General features: G+C 34.8%; 2 protein-coding genes across 3 annotated transcripts in view; one reads left to right on the forward strand and one right to left on the reverse strand.

Moving 5' to 3' along the window:
* Nucleotides 1-5,089, forward strand: part of LOC127848524 (retinol-binding protein 4-like) — a 119,847-nt gene extending 114,758 nt beyond the window's left edge. The window contains exons 1-4 of one of the 2 annotated variants that reach the window (XM_052381035.1): nucleotides 629-1,055; nucleotides 2,716-2,838; nucleotides 3,227-3,386; nucleotides 3,653-5,089. In XM_052381035.1, the coding sequence (XP_052236995.1) occupies nucleotides 911-1,055; nucleotides 2,716-2,838; nucleotides 3,227-3,386; nucleotides 3,653-3,866 (642 nt within the window). In that variant the 5' untranslated portion in view covers nucleotides 629-910 and the 3' untranslated portion in view covers nucleotides 3,867-5,089. Of the gene's footprint in view, nucleotides 1-628; nucleotides 1,056-2,715; nucleotides 2,839-3,226; nucleotides 3,387-3,652 lie in introns of those variants that run through there. The other variant, XM_052381038.1, reaches the window with a different exon arrangement.
* A 6,784-nt stretch (nucleotides 5,090-11,873) lies between these two features.
* Nucleotides 11,874-21,962, reverse strand: part of LOC127848523 (uncharacterized) — a 35,088-nt gene continuing 24,999 nt past the window's right edge. Inside the window, exons 4-5 of the mRNA XM_052381034.1 lie at nucleotides 15,745-17,508; nucleotides 11,874-13,353 (exon numbers count right to left, since the gene is read on the reverse strand). Of these exons, the coding sequence (XP_052236994.1) occupies nucleotides 12,365-13,353; nucleotides 15,745-17,508 (2,753 nt within the window). The 3' untranslated portion in view covers nucleotides 11,874-12,364. The remainder of the gene's footprint in view (nucleotides 13,354-15,744; nucleotides 17,509-21,962) is intronic.

The following is a 21,962-nucleotide window of genomic DNA, read 5'->3' on the forward strand; positions in this document are numbered from 1 at the left end:
AAGAGTACAAACGTACGGGGGTGATTGGACGTTGGACTTTAACTGATATCAAGGCTAACAATACGTTAATTTTGTTTCCAGTGTTCATCGTCAGTGGGCAAACATTGTTTAGTTATTTAAATGACCTATATGATATACTATCTACTCCCGAGTCTTATATACTACATACAAGTATTTAATTTATTTGTATGACCCATGCATTGGGAAAACGGTGCTTAATGCGCATGGGCATAAAGTGTCGTCCCAGATCAGCCTTGGCAGTCCGCACAGGCTAATCAGGGACGACACTTTCCGCGTAAACTGGATTTTTGCCAAGAAGAGACTTCGTTTAAGGAAAAATACCACGACACTTTACGCCCATGCATTAAACCCCGTTTTCCCGGAGCAAGACACATACACACGTTCTTGCCCAGGGCAATGTGGCCTATGCTTCCTGTTGTACATGAGTGGGATTATTGCTGTATTATTTGGTATTATACCATTAATAACGTGGAAGTATATACATACTAATGAAGAACTTAAAACGAATGTTAAATGAAAGACACAAACAATACTAACTTGATTTTGCCTGAGTAATATGTGAGTTATTCGTTACAAAGTTCATTGAAGTTATTGCGAATATATAGCTGGCCACTCTAAGATTAGATTACTTAGTGAACACGTGTAAATAGTTATAATTGGTGTTATAAATGGAAAATACTTTTAAATACTTTTATATCAGTATTATCAACATGTTTACGTCTGCGTTTCAAAGTACGAAATAGTGATTATCAGGACTGCATTTACGCATTTCGGATGTTGAACTTGCACGTAAACAACAAGAACGGATTGCAGTCACATATAATTGTATATACGCGCAATTTCTCTTGATCAATTTTTGAAGGCAGCTATAAACTGTTATTCTTTAAACATGGACTTTCGGGTTTTACCAACAGTGCTGAAAACCGGACTATTTCTTCTGATAATTCAATTCAGCCAATCTGCAAACGCTGGGTCTTCCTGTCAACTTCTCGATATTCCTGTACAAGAAAACTTCGATTTGGGCAGCTTTGAAGGTATTCCATATGTCTGTTTGTCTGAAAAGATATTCTGACTATCTCTGTGTCTGATTGTCTGAACATCTGACGGTCGTATATCGTGTATGTGTGAGCCTGCCTGTGTGTTTTACTGTGTCTTAACCCTTTGCATGCTGGGAAATTTGTCGTCTGCTAAAATGTCGTCTGCTGAATTTCTAAAATTAGCATTTTCTTCGATTTTTTTCAAAGAATACTATCAGAATAGCAAACAGTTTGGATCCAGATGAGACGCCACGTTCTGTGGCGTCTCATCTGGATCCAAACTGTTTGCAAAGGCCTTCATAATTCGGTTCCCGCACTGAAAGAGTTAAAGTATGTGAGTTTAATTGTGTGTGTGTTTAACTTTGTCGGACTGTGTGTGTGTTTGACTGTATCTGACTTTCCGCGTGTTTGACTTTGTCTGACTGTCTTTGTATTTGACTGTGTCTGACTGTCTGTTTATTGGCCTGTGCCTGACTGTCTGTTTGTCTGTGTTTGATGGTCTGTTTGATCGACTTTGTTTTGCGGTCTGTGTGTTTGACTGTACGTGTGTCGGACTGTCCGTGTTTTTGACTGTGTCTGACTGTCAATTTGTTTGACTGTGTCGGACTATCCATGTGTTTGACTGTGTTTGACTGTGTTTGACTGTTGTGTGCTTAGGAATGACGTTCTGAGTGTGTTGATTGTATGTAACTGTCTGTCTCTTTGACTATGTCTGACTGTATGTGTGTTTTATTGTGTCTGAATGTCCGTGTGTTTGACTGTGCCTGACTGTCTATACGTTTAACTGTGTCTGACTGTATTTGTTTTTGAGTGTGTCTGACTGTGTGAGTTTGACTGTGTCTGACTGTGTGAGTTTGATTGTGTCTGACTGTGTGAGTTTGACTGTGTCTGACTGTATGTGTTTGGCTGTCTCTGACTGTCTGTTTTTTACTGTGTGTCTCACTGTCAGTGTTTGATTGTGTCTAAATGCCTGTTTTTGACTGTGTGTCTAACCTTCTTTGTATCTGTCCTCGTATATTTGAGTGTCTGCGTGTCTGTGTGTCGTTCTGTCAATTATAGTGGATCTAACTATCTGTGCGTTTGGCTTTTTATGTGTCCGTTTTTCTCTGTGCATCAATTAGTGTCTGACTGTCTTTCCGTGTGCCTGAATGTATTTGCGTGCCAATCTCACTGTGCGTGTATCGGACTATATCAATGCATTTGTGTTTTGACTGTCAGTCTGACGGTCCGAATGTCTGGCTATATGTGTGTTCCTTTTTGTCTGAGTTTCACTGTATGTTCGTCTTTCGGCTCGTCTAACTGTCTGCGTATCATACTGTCTATGTGTATGACCGTGTGTTTTTCCAGTCTGTGCGTCGTTCTGTCTCGGTATATGTTTGGGTGTCTGGCCTGTCAGTCCGTGTTTCTGGATGTCTGTGTGTGTCTCACAGTGTCTAATTGTGTACTGTCATTTTCCTGTCATTCAGTAGGTATGTCTGTGGAAATGTAAACAACGCTTCCACCTTGGGGACCGAATCCGTGACCTCCCAGTCGCTAGGCGGACACCATATCTACTATGCCATTGCGATCTTGTCTGTCAGTTTGTCTGATCTATGCTTAAAACGAGTTATATCTCTAGATGGAAATTAAGAACCGTATCCCTGTGGCCTGTTTTCAGGGAAATGGTTCGTGAGTTTGAAGACGGGCGTTAAGGACTCGTTGTTGGCGTTCTTCATGGAGATCTATGATGGCAGGATCCACTTCCGGCAGAACGCTGCCGGCGGATACGACCTGCAAGCTGGTAAGCAATATTGGCGTATTCATTGCAACGAATTATTGTGAAGTAAAGGTAGTTGTGTACACAGTTTTTTAATGTTATTTTATGTATTAACTGCAAACACGTGAGTAAGTAAATGTAAAAACATGCTATATTGGGAATTTGTACCAGCTATCACTGAAATGAAAAAAATGCTAAGCTATTCGGATCTAAGATTGTATAATATTGTCGTATCTAGTTTGATTGATGTTATACAGTGGTGTTATATCCTTAGATTTGACTATGTTCCATTCTAGTTGTATCCAAGTTCTATAGTGGTGTTTTTGCTAAGATTTGATTATATTGTCATTCCAGTTTGATCAAAGTTCTACAGTGGTGTTATTTCCTACATTTGATTATGTTGCCATTGCAGTTGGATCCAAGTTCTACGGCGGATGGTGCCCCAGGGGTAAAGGGACTGCTGTTGTTAAAGACGCGCGGGAGCCCCAGCGTATGACGATGTACTTTGACACGAGTATCGGCCGGAAAGTGGGTATGAAACCGGCCTGGGTCCTTAAAACTGACTATAATAGGTAAGCTATGGCCTTCGTCTGAGAAGTTGCGATCGGATGGAAGTTATACTATTAATATCAGGAAATTGTGGTGTTTTGGCTATACAGGGGTTTGTCATTCTGCTGTGTTGTTAAACATGTATATGCTTCGGTGGAAGTCGATAAAATATTTCGGGTATTTTGTTTATTAATCTGTATATTTAGTAGCATATGATACATCGCGATTAAAATGTTACGAGTTGCTAATTCAATTAACTCTAACTTAAACGCACACAATTTCGTTGTAGTTACGCCGTGTTCTACTCTTGCTGGAAGGAGACTTCCGCTGGCGCCTGCCACCCCGACAACACTTACGCCTTCGTCATGCAGCGCGGCTCCAAGCCCCTCCCCTCGGGCAAGCTCGAGGAAGTCGCGACGGCTCTCAAAGGGGCGTGCGTGGACATTGAGGATCTCTCGCCCGTCACCCACTACGGCTACTGTCAGGACAAGGATGGGCTGTAGCGGTGGAAGGACCGTCCATTAAAATGTGAAAGAAAATAAAAATTGTCGCATCATAATATGAGCCTCGCTCTGGGAAAACGGGGTTTAATGATTGTGCGTAGCGTGTCATCCCAATTGAAAATTAGGGACGACACTTTTCGCATGTTAGGTATTTTTCGTTTAAAGAAATTCTCTTTTGAATGAAAATCAAGTCTAGGCGGAAAGTGTCGTCCCTGATTAGCCTGTGCGGACTGAACAGGCTAATCTGAGATAACATTTTACCCAAATGGATAAAGCCCAGATTTCCGAGAACGAGGCTAAAATAAAACATGTCTCACATGAATATAAAGCATCAGACTTTTATTATGTTAAAATGACTTTTTTAAAATGCTAAATAATCGATATCTTACAAATTACAATTAAATACATTAAACAAAAGTTGTTTGCAATACTTTCATCATATATTTTCTTTATGCCACAGCTGAAATAATCACAACTTTCATTTGCGTGTAGACTCGAAGTTTCGTAACATTAACTAAATGTTATCAGCAGTCTATAAACAACACTTTAGACTAATAAAATATAATCTACAGTGTTTAATGTGTTAGTATTAAGCGATTTCCAGTATGTAATTGCATTTCTAGTAAGAAATCGCACGCATACCAATTTGATTTAAATTTTATTCAATAGCCTTAGGCTCTACATCACGCGGAAGACATAATAAATATACATGTTATAAATTATGTGGATGACATAACAAATATTAGCCGCGCTCTCTAAAAAGGGGGTTTATTGCATGTGCGTAAAGTGTCGTCCCAGATAAGCCTGTGCAGTACGCACAGGCTAATCATTGACGACACTTTCCGCTTTTATGATATTTTTCGTTTACAGAAAGTCTCTTCCTAGCAAAAATCCAGTTTAGGCGGAAAGTCTTGTCTCTGATTAGCCAGTGTGGACTGCACAGGCTAATCTGGGACGACATTTACGCACGTGTATTAGACCCATTTTTCACAGAGCACGGCCCATATACGTGATATAAGCCTTCGCATTACGAGCACCGGTGTGTTGTTACATTTAGAAATGTCACTGAGTCTTTCAGTGCAACTCAAAGTTTGCAATGTTGTGTTTGCTTCTTGTACCAAAATTTTAAACACTGAACTAATGTCTGCAAACTAGACCCGTACATTTATTCATTGTTTAAGTTGCGAAAACTTTAAAACAATAAATGTCAAGTTGGAAAACCAGTCCGGCCTATACTCGTTGTATTTTATATATTAGCCTCGTTATGTGAAACGCGGATTTAATGCATGTGCGTACAATGTTGTCCCAGATTAGCCTTTGCAACCCGCACAGGCTAATCAGGGACGACACTTCCCGCTTTCATGCTATTTTTCAATTAAAGAAAGTCTCTTCTAAGCAAAAATCCAATTAAGGCTGAATTCGCCGTCCCTGATTAGCCTGTGCGAAATGCACAGGCTAATCTGGGACGGCACTTTAAGCACTTTACGCACATGCAGTTAACCCCCTTTTCATAGAACGAGGCTCATATGCATTTGATAGCGAGGAAAATGTTTAGCAACGACTTTTGTAAAGATTTTGAACTAGTCTACACAATACAAGAATGCGTTATTATATGACAATGTATCTCTTAATACCTTTGGTGAGTTTAGCAAAGTATCATGCATTGATTGATTATCACGTGGGTTTAGCGGATCATGCTTTATCCGATCAGCACGCAAAGGTTTGTATTTTTTTTCATTGCGATTCCTTATCTCTCAGATACTATTTCTGTTATGTTTGTAATATTTGCTTTTTGCTTATATCTCTTATTAAGAAAAGTTGTAAACCATTGATCGATGTTGGCAAATCTCGCTTAAACTTGGACACTTTTAAGAGTAGATTATGTTAAAGAAAACAAATTTGGCTGTGCCGAGTTTTGGCAGAATTATTACCTTGTGTCCGTTTTTCAACTATAAATATATAAACTCCCTTTTTCCTCTTCAACTACTGGTTGAATCTCTCCTAAACGTTCAAAGTTTAACCCATTCATGCCTAGCGTCCTGAAAAAAGGACATTTCAAACAGCGTAAACCCAGATGAGACGCCGCATGATGCGGCGTCTCATCTGGGTCTACGCTGTTTGCTTAAATGAATTTCTTTATGAAATATTCTAAATATAGAAATAAATATACTTGACACCCCTAATTTTGGAAATAAATTGATCCAATTTAGAAGGATGGGATAGTCCACTGGGCATAAATGGGTTAATGACCTCAGTGTGTATATGATCGCCAAGAGTTAAATTTCGACAGCGACAAGTTTTGGCTTGATGATGGCCCTTTGTCTTTTTGCCCACTATAGAATATACAGTGGAATTGTCTGTGTCCAAAACATGTATTGCGAGGGCATCAGAGTGTATGGCACAAATCGCGACATAATTAAAATAGTTCAAATTGGGCTTGAACTTAGAATCAGTAACCATTGCAGAGTAGCATGATGAAATATCAGATATAGTATCCGTGGCGCAAGATAGTCATTATTATCACATGAGATGTGTTGCTAAAGTAGGATTGGTTGTAACCTGCTTTAAAGTTTTATATATACGAAACAAAATGCGATAGTTTAAATATTTCTTGCCAAGATTTTTTGTTTATCTCATTTTAATGTAATGAATAATCTATGTTTTAGATATTATAATAAAGTTGACAACAATCGATTGCAACAAATGCTACGTGAAAACAAAAGAACAGAACTCTTTTTTGTCACACTACTGTTTTAGATCTGGGGTCGTTTTGGTAAATCTATAAACGCGTAGTTTAAAAACCAACAATTACTATGTGGGTTTCATTTTACCAACAAACACCAGTTAAATAATATATGCTTTTATTCGCATGCATGGAACACTCATTATACAATACAAGTTATCACAAACACAAAACTCCTCACAGTGATAAACCTTAATGCTCTACATTGACCATTGCCGCCGCTTAACAAAGTGCGAATAATTATTTATTTTATTAAAATAGTTTTATTCTTCATATTGTATTTTATCATTTTGGTCACAATTGTGGAATATTTGTGTAAAGCGCAAGAATGACAGTGTACTTTATAAATACCAAATCTATAACAGGTACATTACTAAAAGCATGGTAAAAATAGCAAGCAACCTGTAAATAATCAAGAACATGTAAATAATATATTTCAAACTTAAAAATATTTATCTTTCATTGCGATATTTTATCTGTAGTTTTTTTTACAGATATATAACGTAAATTTTAAACAGTCATTACTGCAATGTTTCAGCAATAATCACAGTGAGGATTTTGAAGTGTCAACCATGGACACCACGAATACATACATACCTTTACAACATTTGTCGTGAAATATGTTTCGTTTCAATATTATAATATATAGCATTGGCAGAAAAAGACATCGGGAAAGGAGTTTCGATTATACAAATCATTTAGTTTTTTTGGGTCACAATATTTAATTTAACCTGAATATTAAATTATGTCACACAATTATATGATTATACTTATTACTGTATTAGTTTGCCATTACTTAATTATTCATTTCCAAGTATAAAATACGATATTTATTGAAATAAAAATAAGTTACGCATACACTAATCTGTGACGTTTGATGAACGAACTCTCTGTGCTATAATCCTTTCCCAATCTACTTATATACTAAAATATTTATATGGAAACATTAAAAACATATCAACACATAACAAACTTTACGAAAATGCATATCGACATGTAATATTATCTTATGATATAAATGTAATATACAATACAAACTCAGCATTTCAGCTGCATGGCCAGCATGTCTAGAACCCGAAACATGTTGTTTACTAAAAATAAATTTTACAAAAAAGAAAAATGTTTTAAAAGACAACAATGTTAAAATGTTGGAACAAATCTCACTATTTAATTTCAATTTATCTGTGAATCTCGCATGTGTTTAAAATAGTACTAAAAGTTATGCACGAACACAACGTAATTTTTTATGTTCGTAAAAAACACGTTTTACACATGCAAACCCATAACAAATCAATAAGAGCGATACAATAGTGCCAGATAGTTTGCGTTTATATAATGTTAAAACGTGTATACAGACATAAGAATTATTCGTTATTTTAAACAAAATTTCTTTTAAAAGGTCTATTTTATTATACCTCGTAACATTAAAAGTAGTTATTGTATTCGATACATAACAGCATAATTAAAAAACGACATATTTGATACATGAAGCTTTGAAGCATACATTTTAACTGTAAGAATAATACCCTAAGTAAAATTTAAATATCGAACATACAAACATAATTTCTTTTAAGTAATCTTAAACTTTACATCATATTAATGTTCTTGTTTAAGTCATCAAAAATATATTACCACAATAAAACAATTGGTGGGAATTCGTTTTCGGCAAATATATTTAACAGCGTAGTTATTTTAGTCAGATTTGTTGCCGAAATTCGGCCTCATTCCAAATCTTAAAAAATAAATATTTTTCATTCACACAATGACGTCACTATACTGCGCGTGTTAGGTGTATCTCAACAGTAGGATGTTATTTCAATAGTGCGTTCATGAGGATCGGTTGAAATAGACAATATTGTATGTCATATTATCATGTTTCAAATAAAGGGGTATAACCTCTTTAAGTATATATTACAACAATAAAAAATAAAGTACCACATTTTCATAAAGTGCATTCACACGTATTCATGAGATTATAGGAATAATTAAAATTTTACGTTTGTATTTTTTATTCGAACCCATCATGTTTTTTTAGAAAAAAATAAATCTGGAAAAAATGGCAAGGGATTATCATTATGCGATAATTTCGAGAAAAATACAAACAATATAACAAAACAATAAAAACTAAAGAAACCCTCATTAAGCGGCATGCCACATGTCTTAAATGTTAATATTTAAAAACATATTGAGATAGATGAAACTGTAAGTTATATCGTTAATACATGACTGGCAATCGCATTATAACGAACTTACATATTTCAAAAATTGACATTGTACACCTTACATTTGTAAGGTTCAGATACGCATTTTAAAATGTTATATTCACACACTACAATGCAATACATCATAGATCCTTTTTTATTCACAAAATAAGTGTGTTTATATAACACGCACGCATAGGATATAATGCATTCAAACAAATTCATACAATAAAGAAAAAGCTTTTACATATGTAAGTTGGCAATATTACAACAGTATGGGATACAATTATTATAGAGATTATAGCCATTGGCGCCTCGTTGTATATCAGATCACCTATAAATCACAAGTTTTGTGATGTATGTCTATGTATACCACAAAAGATGTATATACTTAATGTGTTTTCTAATACAAATTTATGTGTCAATATATATGTCAAAGTCGTAACGAGACGTAACGTTAAATGTGAACTGGCAAATAATGATCAACATTTTATATGTAGCATACTATAAATGATACATACTTATATACATCTGAAATTAAGCATAGTATAATAATTTGATAACAAAGCATAACAATTGCTTTTAAAATGCACAACTTAAATAAATGTTAGTTTAAAAAATATGCCCAGGAATGAACTTTTATGTGTTTTAGTCGAACAATTAGAATCAGATTTTTAACCCTTTGCATGCTGGGTAATTTGTCGTCTGCTAACATGTCGTCTGCTGAATTTCTAAAATTAGCATTTTCTTAGATTTTTTTTCAAAGAATACTATCAGAATAGCAAACAGTTTGGATCCAGATGAGACGCCACGTTCTGTGGCGTCTCATCTGGATCCAAACTGTTTGCAAAGGCCTTTAAAATTCAGCTCCAGCGCTTTAAGGGTTAAATTTCAATGACACTCCTTGTATTGACATGTACAATTATTTCTAAATTACATTCTTACTTTTAAACGATTAAATGAATCTCTAGAGGCAGTAATTAAGGAATATCCTACGTAGTATAATACAATATGTACATGCAGAGCTTTGTATCAATAATGCATGCACGTTTGAACTTTCTAGTTGTAAAGTGTTTAAGTACTGACAGAATGTGTTTGTGTCTACGGACTGACGGACGGACAGACTTAAGACTTTCATAGTGATTCCCGTATACCACCCTCTAATTTGATTTTACAAGTTAAACCAGAACATCTATTGAAAAAATAATATACACACATGTAAAGCAGGCTATATACAATGTCATGATATGAATAACAAATAAAAATACAAACAGAACAGCATTAAAACCAATGGTTTACTAATATATATATATATATATATATATATATATATATATATATATATATATATATATATATATATATTATATATATATAATATTGAAAACTCTGAACAAGACATGCATCTATAATTCATTGTATATTTTTGATGAAAACAAACAATCATACATTGTTCCAAACCAAATTTCAAACCGCTCTTGTCGAGTACAACATTTATTTATTACAAGGTACCAAAACTGCAAATAATTGTGACAAAAACAAAACAACAATGTATTAAAGCGAATAAAAACGAGTTCAATGTCAGCATTTTATTCTCGCAATCCAAACTAACATGTGAATATGAGCGAAGAAGGTTATAGTTAAAAAATGCAATCGTTATATTGCACCATCAATCAAATGCTGCTTAGTTTAATGATATTTATTGCAAAAAAGTATACTCCGATACCTAAACATTCACTCGCATTTGCTGAAAAACCAGCTCTGTGACTATGTGTCGACATTTTGACGTGGTTTTCCCTATCATGTGAATATGAACGAAGAATGTTATAGTTAACCCATTTATGCCTAGCGTATAGAAAAAAGGCCTTGGCAAACAGCATAGACCCAGACGAGACGCCGCATGAGGCGGCGTCTTATCAGGGTCTGCGCTGTTTGCTTAAAGGAATTTTTGTCAGATAAATTCTAAATACAGAAATAAATATACTAAACATCCCTAATTTTGGAAATAAATTGATCCAATTTAGAAGGATGGGAGAGTCCACTAGGCATAAATGGGTTAAAAATGCAATCTTTATATGGCACCATGGATCAAATGGTGTTTAGTTTAATAATATTTATTACGAAAAAGTACACACCGATACCAAAACGTGTATTCGTATTTTCTAAAGAACCAGCTTTTGAGCCGCGTTTTGAAAAAACTGGGCTTAATGCATGTTCGTAAAGTGCCATCCCAGATTAGCCCATAGGCGCTCGATGTCAATGACAATGTTTTTTTTTTTAATTTATTGATTGATTTATTTTTTAGTTACCCGTTGTTGATTATAATGGATACACATACTAAATTTATTAAAATCTTCCGACAAAACGTCTTCTTAATAAAGATAGTTCGACTATGTATGTTTAGATCAATATCTATGTACATAGTCGAACTATCTTTTTTTAAGAAGACGTTTTGTCGGAAGATTTTTATTAATTTAGTATGTGTATGCATTATAATAAACAACGGGTAACTAAAAAATAAATAAATAAATTAAAAAAAAAACATCGTCATTGACATCGAGCGCCTATGGATTAGCCTGTACAGTCCGCACAGGCTAATCAGGGACGTCACTTTCCGCTTTTATGGTATTTTTAGTTTCAAACAAGTCCCTCCTTACCAAAAATCAAGTTTAGGCGGAAAGTGTTGTCCCTGATTAACCTGTGCGGACTGCACAGTTGACTCCCAATTTTGCATATATGTATACAATGAAATTCATAATAAAAATGTGAATTTTAGGCGACAAAAAACAATTAAATAGTTTAGAATCAGTGTAATGGTTTAAAATAAAGTAAAGCTGTATGAGAAATAAAAGTATGTGTCTTCTTTTTCTTGTTAAATTTAATGATAATGATAATGATAAAATATACAAATCACAAGCACTGTGAACCACGGTTCAAATTAACAGATGGTCATTTGTATAACATGCTTACTTCTTACACGAAACACGTAGTGTTTTCTATAACCAAACACGAATCCGTTTTTGGTTATTTTGCAATACTTATGGATTGAGCCAATTGTTTGAAAAAGTTATAGAGAATGTCCGAAACGTGTACATACATTTCTCGCTGTTAACCCATTTTAGCCTAGTGGGCTCTCCCATCCTTCGAAATTTAATCAATTTATTTCCAAAATTAGGGATGTCTAGTATATTTTTTTCTATATTTAGAATATTTCTGACAGAAATTCCTTTAAGCAAATAGCGCAGACCCTGATGAGACGCCGCATTATGCGGCGTCTGATCTGGGTCTGCGCTGTTCGGCAAGGACTATTTTCTAGACGCAAGGCATAAATGGGTTAAACGCCAACTAAAAACAATGCATCCACTGAATGGTTCTTGCATAGACATTAAACATGGTAAAACGACACGTATTCAATACAATCTGTTTACAATAACATTTACAAGAAAAAAAAATTATATAAAAATATAACGATCAATATATGCTATCCAAGTGAGATATATTATTATTTGCACAAAAGTTTCCAGACATTAAAAATACAACTGTTCATAGTATAATCATGTGTTGCAGCCGTATTGATTGCTTACTGTTGATGCCGAGGCTGGGGTAATAAGAAGTCGCATTGATATTCGATGAATGATTTCATCATTCAGAAGTATAAGGAACGCTGTATATAGCTTATCTAAGACGATATCCCCATCTTGATTTTCGTCATCGACATCACCATTGCTACGAACAGACCAGCAAGAATCATTACAAGACGGCCTTTTGTGTTGACATGTCCGGTCTAATACTCGGAAACGTTTCACTGCAACATTCGTCAGCGTCTCCAATTTCTGTACCATGGGAATGTACTCCTCCAGTGCGATTTGCTTTATGCGTTCCTTACCATGATTAATGACGATAATCACATGATCACGATCAGAAACATCATCATTATCATCGGCACAAGTTAAAATCGCACAGCCGAATTCAAGCCTACTCTCAATTGTCTGAGTACATGCGCGCAGTGTGTCCATAAGTTCACGTAATTGAGATGGAAGCAATGTTCTAAAGTACATACTCAAATTCTTCAATGATTGAGGTGGCTGTATGAAGATATATTTACGCAATTGAATTGTAAGCGTTTCCAGATGTGTGAGCGATGATAGTGACTGCGACAACAGCTCCCCATCTTTCACCGGCTCATCATATGTCGTACAGTCACTAAGACTGAGACTCTTGATATTGAGACTATGAAGCGAATCCCACAGAAGGGGACTGTCTTTCAGAATTGTCATAACTAATGTATTGTTTAAAAACTCCAATCTTACGTCAGTATATGAATCTGATCCCTGTACACTCGATGGTATGCTACAATTACGCAGCCTACACGTAACCTTATGATCGAGTGTCAGCAGAGAGCTGAGCAGACTGCGTAGACATCGAGAGGAAATTGTTACGTTCATCAAGTTAATACAGTTTATGCATGGTAGTACTGGTAGAGGGTCTGCACTGTTTAGAACAATCCAGACCGGATGTTCCGATATAGTTGAACATGCAAAATCTGAAACAATACTGGAATGCATGACACATTCAAACGAGCATACTGTTATTATACATGCATTTATAATATAAATGAAAATATTCAAATTGCCATATTATTCGTGTTTCGTGAAAAAAACGTCAAGATTTTGAACAGTTGATCATAAATTATAAATAATTGATACATAATAAATAAGTTATTATTTGAAATGAAATACACATGTACATGTGAATGGTCTTTGGGAGACAACCAGAACACAATTTTACCGAATTCTTCGCAACGGTTATCTCCGTTTAATGTTTTAACTTTATCACTGCCATCATAAGTACAATGTGTCACTCTGTTTTCTTATTAAGTTTTTGCAAATATGTACTTAATGGAATCCCGTTTAGGTTATGGGTAGTCTAGTTTTGAAAATAGATGTCTAGAATAACTTATCATCATCATCATCATCATCATCATCATCATCATCATCATCATCATCATCATCATCATCATCGTTTTCTTCTTCTTCTTCATCATCATCATCATCATCGTCATCATAATTAGCATCATCACTAACAACAACATCATCATTATAATCAACAAAATGATCGTAATCTTTGATAATTGAGTATTTAAATGTTTATTTGACATTAGTTTTATCATGTATAAGACGACGAATTATAATTGTGTTAAAATTTATGCTCAGAGGTAAACATCACTACAGAAAATTATTTCCCTTGCAATATGGTCCGTTTACACACATGCAATATTTTGTTAAAGTTATATAGCGTCAGTTCCTACTTCGGTTAAATAACACCTATCGTGTTTACAAATGCATATTTTAAATGAACATATACCTGTTCATGTTTACAGTCGGCTCCGATGGCTCTTTTTCGGTTAAAACGATTCGTTTTTAGCTCGAATGCATCGCAAGCCTAAGGATTATTAAAAAAAAACACTATCGAGTTCGTTTCCTGGGTAGAACCAGTACTTGGTTTCTTTTTCTGAAATCTCAAGAACGATCCCACAAAGTGGATCGAACTCAGGACCCACCCCCCCCCCCCGCCTCGATCGTTAGACGAACTCTATATCCAATACGACAGTCGACATATAATAGATCCTCCGAGGAGACTTCGAGCTAACCCATTATTCGAGCCAAGCGAATTCAAGCCAACGAGAGTACTTATCATAACACAAATGGCCCCATATTCCATATGAATTCGCATAAATGGGACTGAATCATGAATCGTTAAAATTGACAAGACATGTGTTGGATTCTTATTGCATTATGTACAATTACTAACTACAACTTTATCAATCTTTAATAATTACACATTTTACTGTTCGTAAACAATACTAGTTTATTGTTTGCTTGTAATAGTGTAAACAGAATACATGTAATCACCTTATATTTTTAAACCAAAATAATCCATCGTTAAAATTGTTTTACATAACGCAGAAAGTAGAAACGAACCAGAGCATACATGCACATTGATACGATATATATTTTTATTTACACACATATTTTACAGCATTTCAAATTGTCGTTATTTATGAACAAAGTTTTGTTCATTTGATTCTGACTATCAAACACATTTAATTAACGCAATTGTTGTTCAATTCCTACGCGCCAGAACTCTAAATCGTTCGTAATCGACTGATAAATAACGCTTTATTGAACAACTCTAAAGAAAACATTATTTATTAAAAAAAGATTGTTCAAACATCATTTGACACGAGTTAAATTTCATAACTTTTCTTTTTGTAATGGCGTGAATTGTTAATGTATATTCTTAGCATTTTATAACACAACTAACATGCAACGCTTATATTTAGCGAATAAATGTTGTTTGAAATCGCTCCCTGGTTGACAAAAACTAGCTAGAATGATTTCCTTTGAAAAGCATACACAATATTAACAACTGAACAGAATATCAAAGCCGTTCGTTTAAAGTTTAATGATTTTATTGTTTTACTGCTTTTTAAGAGAATGTATGCTCAATTGCAAATTGTGATACCGAATTCAGTGTATGGCTACATATCTAATAAGAAACATTATAATAGTAAGTGCGTTTAACTCTTCTGTAAAAGTTTGTCGCGGAAGAGCACTCACTTCTGAGAAAACATTAATTGTATACGTGCAGTGAATCGTTTTGTGTTCTCGAACAGAACAGTTTTAATTGATAACGGCAAGTTCCCATACATACTTCAAACAGGAGATTAATGATAAGTGCTGTATTGAATTATAAAAATACATGTTCTTGATATGTTTTATATCTTATTTGTCATTCTGCTGCATGAGGTAGAATTGACTAAGCTGATTTAAGTTAAAACAGAAAACATTTTATCGGACAGTGAACAACACGTGGATTGCGGAGTGTACACAACGAAAACACATGCTATAGAAATATATTATTGTGTATTTACCTTTTAGCCATATTTCTTGCCCCTGTAAGGCCAATCTATTCAGCTTGCTACACGATGACAGATCAAACTCATGAGTTGCAGAATCGCCTTTTTCAGGGGAACTCTGACTTCCTCCCTCGATGAATAGACGAAAGGACAGAACATGAGCTGTGTTGTTTGTCCAGATGTTGTGGAGGTCCCCTATTTCGGTGACAGGTGTGGTGAACGTAAAGTGACTGAGTTTGAGTTTACTGTCATCATGTTTATTCGCTACAGCTTCTCTGTATCCTGACAGTATGATGTTTGGAAACGTATAATTACACGAATCAACATCGCGTTCATTCATCATGCTAGAAAGCTTATCCGCAGCCGATATTTCCAGTCCACAAAGGAATATAAACACCTGTGAAATGTCCATATATGCATCCTTGTAACGGTTGAGATATCCGGAAATGATTTCATCAATAAGATGGGTATTGTAGGCGATATAATAAGCAGCGAGGAATTCCTGTATGCTCTTGTGGAAGAAGGAAAATGAAGAAGATGATCGCTTTACAGACGGATTTGGTGTTGCCGTTAAAATACCGGATTTTAATGCGAACTCCTTTCGTTCTCCTTCATCTAACCCAAATCGCTCCAAATCTGTATCGCGAAACACTAGTGAACTGTCTCTGGTATTTGAAAACAACAAATGGAATGCCGCTTCAGCAAGACGATTCACGTTTTCACTATTGGGCCGTATGTGTTCAGTGTCTTTGAAGCACTGGAAGGATGGTGATGGAAATTTTCTTTTCTTCTTGTTTGCCTTCTTAAGAAGACTATCTAGAAAGAGGCTGTATATTTCACACATGGAGCCGTTCATTTCAGTCCCTTCAACCCACGAATGCACAATCAACTGCAACAGCATTGGTGAAATCAAAAACTTCATCAAGTCATTCTTTAATATGTACGCTTTAAATTTAGATTGTTTTGTGTCCAAATCATTACTATCTTTACAATAATCAATACGGTCCAGCAGTCTTCTGCACAACTCAAAAGGATCGTTAACTCCTTCCAGTTGAAGCATCGTGTCAATCTTCGCATCAGGTATCATCGGTTCTGCTGTCATTTTCCAAGGTCGAGTTGTAATCAACAGATTACACTGACTGTAAATTTCAGCCAATACCGGTAGACTGCGATCTTCGTTGCAGGTCCACTCATCTAGACCATCCAGTAATATCAAGCAGCGTTCATTTTTCATGATATCATTCAGTAGTCGGTATGCATTTTCGCGTCCATCCTTATCGCCGTAAATTTCGTCAATTATTTGTTTTTTAAGCATCTCTAAAATGTTTATCTCATTAACTGAATCCCTTAAAGCGACATAGAAGACGAACTTGTACTCTTTCAGGGTCTTTACATCTTCAAAGAAATCAGAGGGTCTCAATCGAGCATTAGCATCGGCAGTGTTATGTTCGCCCGTTTGGATCTGTTTACCTGATGTTTTAATATTTTTACTACACCAGTCTCTAACTAATTTGGCGAGAAACGTGGATTTGCCAGACCCTGCCTCGCCTTGAATGAACATGTTTCGGTTGTATTTACTATCCTTTAAAAACACTTTGCTGTATTTCGTAATTGGTATTTCAGTTTTTTCGAAGGCCCCCTTGTTTTTTTTCATCAGCTGCAATTTTGGTGGCATGTAAATATCATCTACCCTAGCGTGGATAACGTCATTCAATGGCGCGATTTTGATGGTACTAAGTGTGTTTTCGTAACGTTTAATCATCAAATCTAATAGCATTTCTGAAAACAAACAAACGCATCGATTTGAAACTATTCCAAACTTATAATACAAAGAGTTGCATAACTCGAAATGTAAATCATTGTTGAACTATTTATATATCTATTAAAAAGTGTGTATGAATGTATAACTCATCATAAAAAAAAACACATGAATACTTAAGTTAATGTAACTTTAATGCTACAAAAAAACATAACTGTTGAAATCAGTGCATAATATTCGCGTATATAACATTTAAAGTGTCTTAGTAATAAAGCGCGATCAGAGTATACAATAATTTCCGTTCAAAAACAACAATACGACAAATATCATGTTCGATAGATATACAGCTTCGCAAAGTATAATCTACGCAATATGCGTGTATTTTTTCGCCCTGTCATTATATGTGACATGTTTAATTTTATATGCATGTGCTTTGTAATGCTATGCTAAGGATTTCATTTTATGTATTGCATACGAGTTCATACACTATGACACATAGTAAATAATATTACAAAAGCAATCATCTCAAACCAACACCATTTTAAGAGATACAATTCTAGAAAGAATAGTGCAATGTCTTGCATATTGACATTGTCTGATTTAAGCATTGACCAAATGATAATACAATGTTTTGCGTTTTGTTTTGAAATTACTTAGTGCTTTCAATCGATGACTGTCATCAGTCCTCCTATTATTTAATTGTATGTAACATTGTTTTTAGCCCAGCTTTAAATTTAAATTGATTAACAATTGTGTATAATATGAATTGTTGATTTCCACCACATTATGCTGTTGCTTTAGATTTTGTATCTGACTATCTATTGCCTTCTATATCAATGACGTAATGATATTTTGTTAATTGCTATGTTGTTTGTGCTGTAATATTGATAATATGTATATATTCTTACAGTACGCAATTATTTTAACGCTTAAATGCACGTTCGTGTTAAGCGATTTTCGACGAACTATGTAATTGTTTGGTGGTATATATATATATATTTATATACATATAACATATATATATATATATATATAATACTGGTCCTTATATACGCTTATAGTTGCTATCTAATGCATTATTGCTAATACAGGTCAGATTTGAGTAGTAGCTTAACCGATGCATCGCTAAGTTATCACCAGCATTGTCGTTTTCATAATAAAATATGGTTGTTAGCATTCCTTAATACAGTTCCATCATCCCTGAGCCTATCAAAGAAGCTCATACCGGTCAAATGAGACATTCATTAAAATGAGTATGAACTCGCCATATTTAATAAAACATTCAAAGAAACCTAATAATTTGCCCCAACATGTACCGCCCATCACGGATGGTTAATTGGAATAAATAACAACTGTTCATATTCTCCTGTATATTGTTTTCTTTTTTGTTAAAATTTTCAAATAAGGCAATTGTTATGATAATGCGAATAACATTTTTATGGGACCTCGCACCATGTAATTACAATTATTATATTAGTTGTTCAACAATGAAAGCTTCGATTCGGAAAACATGTTTATCCAAACTAAGTCTAAAATCTCCTGGATAAAACACCGTTGTCATTCAACCTCTAACTAAGACATACTCATATGAGCTTGCAATGTAGCATTTATTTCCATAAATCGGCGTCACCCCGGATTGATCTGACAATACGCACATGTAACCGTATTATAAAAGCTTTATGTTAAGTGTTAAATAATGTGACTTTTTAATTGTTATAGCCTGTGAAAAAAGCAAATGACAATACCTATCAAAAAACTATCTGACTGATAAGACGTATGGCACGCACACACTATAGAAATACAATACGTATGGCACGCACACACTATAAGATACAACAAAGTTCAACGTTGGTATTAGCTCTCGTGATTTCGCGCGGAAACGTAGTACCGGACCGACGGAGAGAAAGGCTAACAAATTGTATTCAATACTGTTTGTATTACATGCATTAGGGAAACATATAGTTCGATAAAAATCGGACTGACGGGAAAACTATCATTTTAGAGCAGCAAAGCAATAAATCCACGACACAATTAAGAGAGCATAAACATTTCTCATTTGTTGATTCTCGGAAATGATAACCGTCCGCAAAAGTCAACGTCGCGAAAATAACGGTTAGGAAACGCGCGGTTTCACTTTACTGAAAAAATACATATTTGTTTAAAAAGAGAAAAAATCACTATACCTATGGCAAACTCTAACAAATGAGCGGGCTCTCCACTTTATCCCATTACAAATGGTGAAATATTAAAACAAGAGGGCCATGGTGGCCCTGTATCGCTCCACTGTTTTTTTATGCGAAAAAAGCGTGCAATGCGCATGGGTTGAAATGTTCTCAAGCATGTGACTTTCTCTTTCTATCCCTCGTCCCACTCGGCGCTTAAAGTTGGAAGGGTGAGCATTTTTATTAATGGAAAACGTTACTACGGTGTTAACTAAACAGACTAAAAAGCCCGGGAATTGTCGCACAGGTCTTTTGCTTATAACGTAGGTACATTTATCTCTCCAAAAGATATTGTCGTTCTTTCTATTTCACATATTTTTAGATGCTGAAGATCAAATCTACGCATGTTCTACAAGATTAATGAAAGTTCCTTCATTCAATCATGAATCTTTTTCCAAAATTCCAAAAAGTGTTTGTAGGTTTCAAAGTTTCTATTACTTATATAGTTCATGACATATGAAAAATACCTAATGACGTAGATCACCTGAACTTTACTTCATTCTTGAGGCATAAGTGAGTGTAGCAGGATTGTTAACGTGGTGAATAAATTTTTTATTGTACAAAGAAAAGGTTTGTAGAGGTTGTATGTTAAACAAAGTAAATGTTTATGAGACAAAAAATTAAATTATAATTCATCAAGATGTTGCGATCATGGCAACACTACTTGCATATGGCGTGAGGTTTAAAGAGATATCTTGACAAACAATTAGCTTGACCTAACTTTCCTTTACTTTTTCCATTTGACGTTGGTTACCTGTCATGTTTGTTTTTGAAAAATACTAGGATTGTAATATATTGAAATAAGGTATCTGACCTATTCTCTGATAGGTTGCTAGTAACAGACTTAGCGGCAGTCATGTTATAAACAAGGGGATTGTTCACGGCATCGGTAGAATATACTTTTAATAGATACACCTTTTTTAAGTTGGATTCTCCTTACTTTTTTGCTACTGAATATTAAAATCACTTATTTCAATGTAACAATTTGTTGTCAAGTTTATCTTGAACAAATACTTTTTGCAATCTGTTTATAAATCATAAAATGATGTCATTAAAAAAATATGATAAATATAATAAAACAAGAATTTTGAGAATGTTAACATAAAAGAATAATACTAACCATTTGGTAAAAACAAACAAAACAATACAAATTTTTCATAAAATGTAATACACAAACAAGGTTAATGGACTTTATATAAACAAACACACTTGAGTGTTCTTCTTGTGTTAATGATGTATTAAACTGAGTTAAATTTATATATTTACTTTGTTTACCTTTCAATATCTTGCATTTCACATCTTTAGTTCAATGCTATTTCAGTTAACTGAACAGCGTGACAAACATAATAAAGCAAAATATGCATATGAATCTGATTATACACAGATCCACTATCATATAAATCAAATCATGTTTGTCTATTTCCATGTTCGAAAGATCCTTTTTGAAATTGTTTTACTTCGCGAGTAGACTGAACTCCAATTTGCAAACAGAAACACTGGTTTCCGTGACACAAGTTCACTGTACACATTTCTAAACAAAATATGTGTTTCTTGTATCTAAAACGTAGTCATTTTCGTTGACAAACACATTTCATTATTCCTATCAAACTATATGATGTCAGTCGTTAATTCGATTGATATTTGTCATTTCAATAATCTTAATGTTCGCTTCACAACGGCGCCTTTTGCACACGAATCAGCTAAAAAATACCAAACACATTTTAAGAAACCGATTTTAATTGGAAGATTGGGAAACGACAGCCAATTATACCGCTCGTTTAGGCAGAATCAATCTGTGTAAAATGCGGAGAGATTTCGCGGGCCGCGGATATATTAAGCGTATGTTCATTTTTGTGACCCCCGGGGCAGGGTCAAACTTGACCTCAGGGTAATAATTTGAACAAACTAAGTAGAGAACTATTAGATGTCACTACATACCGAATTTGGTAGCCCTAAGCCATACGGTTATGGACCAGAAGATTTTTAAAGTTTGCACAAAATAGGCCCTATATAAGCATATGTTCAATTTTGTGACCCCCGGGACAGGGTCAAATTTGACCCCAGGGGCATAATTTGAAGAAATTTGGTAGAGGCCTATTAGATGTCTCTGCATACCAAATTTGATAGCCCTGTGCCCAATGGTTATGGACGAGAAGATTTTTAAAGTTTTCACAAAATAGGCCTTATATAAGCAAATTTTCAATTTTGTGACCCCCGGGGCGGGGTCAGATTTGACCCCATGGGCATAATAT

The sequence above is a fragment of the Dreissena polymorpha genome, chromosome 10, assembly GCF_020536995.1.
Source record: "Dreissena polymorpha isolate Duluth1 chromosome 10, UMN_Dpol_1.0, whole genome shotgun sequence".
Taxonomy (NCBI): domain Eukaryota; kingdom Metazoa; phylum Mollusca; class Bivalvia; order Myida; family Dreissenidae; genus Dreissena; species Dreissena polymorpha.